At 45.3% G+C, this 1,264-nt stretch overlaps 1 protein-coding gene across 1 annotated transcript in view; it reads right to left on the bottom strand.

Moving 5' to 3' along the window:
- LOC103208079 (olfactory receptor 13D1-like) overlaps positions 1-507 on the bottom strand; it is an 18,729-nt gene extending 18,222 nt beyond the window's left edge. Inside the window, exon 1 of the mRNA XM_007953757.1 lies at positions 3-507. Within this exon, the coding sequence (XP_007951948.1) occupies positions 3-507 (505 nt within the window). The remainder of the gene's footprint in view (positions 1-2) is intronic.
- Positions 508-1,264: the final 757 nt, after the last annotated feature.

The following is a 1,264-nucleotide window of genomic DNA, read 5'->3' as shown; positions in this document are numbered from 1 at the left end:
GCAGAAAGGCAACACCATTGTTAGGACTGTTTGTAATAGGGCGATCAGATAGCCTGTGATCCAGGACCACGCAGCCATGTGCACACAGAGTACCCTATTCATGATGATGAGGTACCTCAGTGGGTTGCAGATGGCCACATACCTGTCATAGGCCATCACTGCCAGGAGAATACATTCAGTGGAGCCCAAGCCAAGGGAGATGACCATCTGAAGAGCACAGCCTATGAAAGATATGGATTTTCTCTCAGACAAAAATATGACAAGCATTGGAGGAATGGTTGATGATGTGTAACAGATGTCCAAGAATGAGAGGTTCCCAAGGAAGAAGTACATGGGGGTGTGGAGGCGGGAATCCAGGATGCTGATGAGAATGAGGAGGCTGTTTCCCAGGAGGATGATCAGGTACATGATGAGGCAGAGCGCGAACAGAGAGAGCTGGAGCTCCGGGTATTGGGAGAGCCCCACCAGAAGGAATTCGGTCACAGCAGAGTGATTCCCCGTGGCCATGTGCGCAAGTCACCTGCAGGGTGTAGAAATGGACATGACTCAGAGAACTTTGAAATATTATTGTAGATTTTCAAAGCACTTTGACTTCTATTATTTTGTTTGATCTTTAGAAGAGCCCCTGGAATCAAGAAGGGCAGGGGTATTATAGCAATTTTATCAACAGGGACTCAGAGGCAATGAGGCGTGAGTAGTAGTTAGGTTCATACAGCTGCAGAGGCTGGGAATTGGCACAGGAACTGCTGGGCGTCAAATTAAATGTAACTTAGGGGCAAACGCTCTCTTTATCAGTTGTTATTTATCATTTAAAATATGGAGATTCAGTATCATACCATTTATCCTGCATATGAATTTGTTATAAATTCCAAGCTTTTACTGAGTCTCAGATAGCTCATTGTAAAATGAGAGGAAAGAAACAAATCTTTGGCAGTTTGTGGTGAGTATTAAATGGTTATATGTTGTTGCTGTTGTTAGGTGCCATCGCGTCATCTCTAACTCATAGCGACCCTATGTATAGCAGAACGAAACACTGCCCTCTCCTGTGCCAGCTCCAAGATCCTGGCTGTACCTGAGCCCATTGTTGTAGCCACTGTGTCAATCCATCTTGCTGAGGCCCTTCCCCTATTTTGTTGACCTTCCACTTTACCAAGCAGGATATCCTTTTCCAAGGAATGGTCTCTTCTTACAATATGACCAAAGTAAGTGAGACGAAGTCTGGCCATTCTTGCTTCTGAGGAGCATTCTGGCTACACTTCTTCCA

Source organism: Orycteropus afer, unplaced genomic scaffold, assembly GCF_000298275.1.
Source record: "Orycteropus afer afer isolate SDZICR_OR568_19922 unplaced genomic scaffold, OryAfe1.0 scaffold00410, whole genome shotgun sequence".
In the NCBI taxonomy this organism is placed as follows: Eukaryota; Metazoa; Chordata; class Mammalia; order Tubulidentata; family Orycteropodidae; genus Orycteropus; species Orycteropus afer.
The sequence above is the reverse complement of the archived record's forward strand: the minus strand, read 5'-3'. Positions and strand labels throughout refer to the sequence as shown.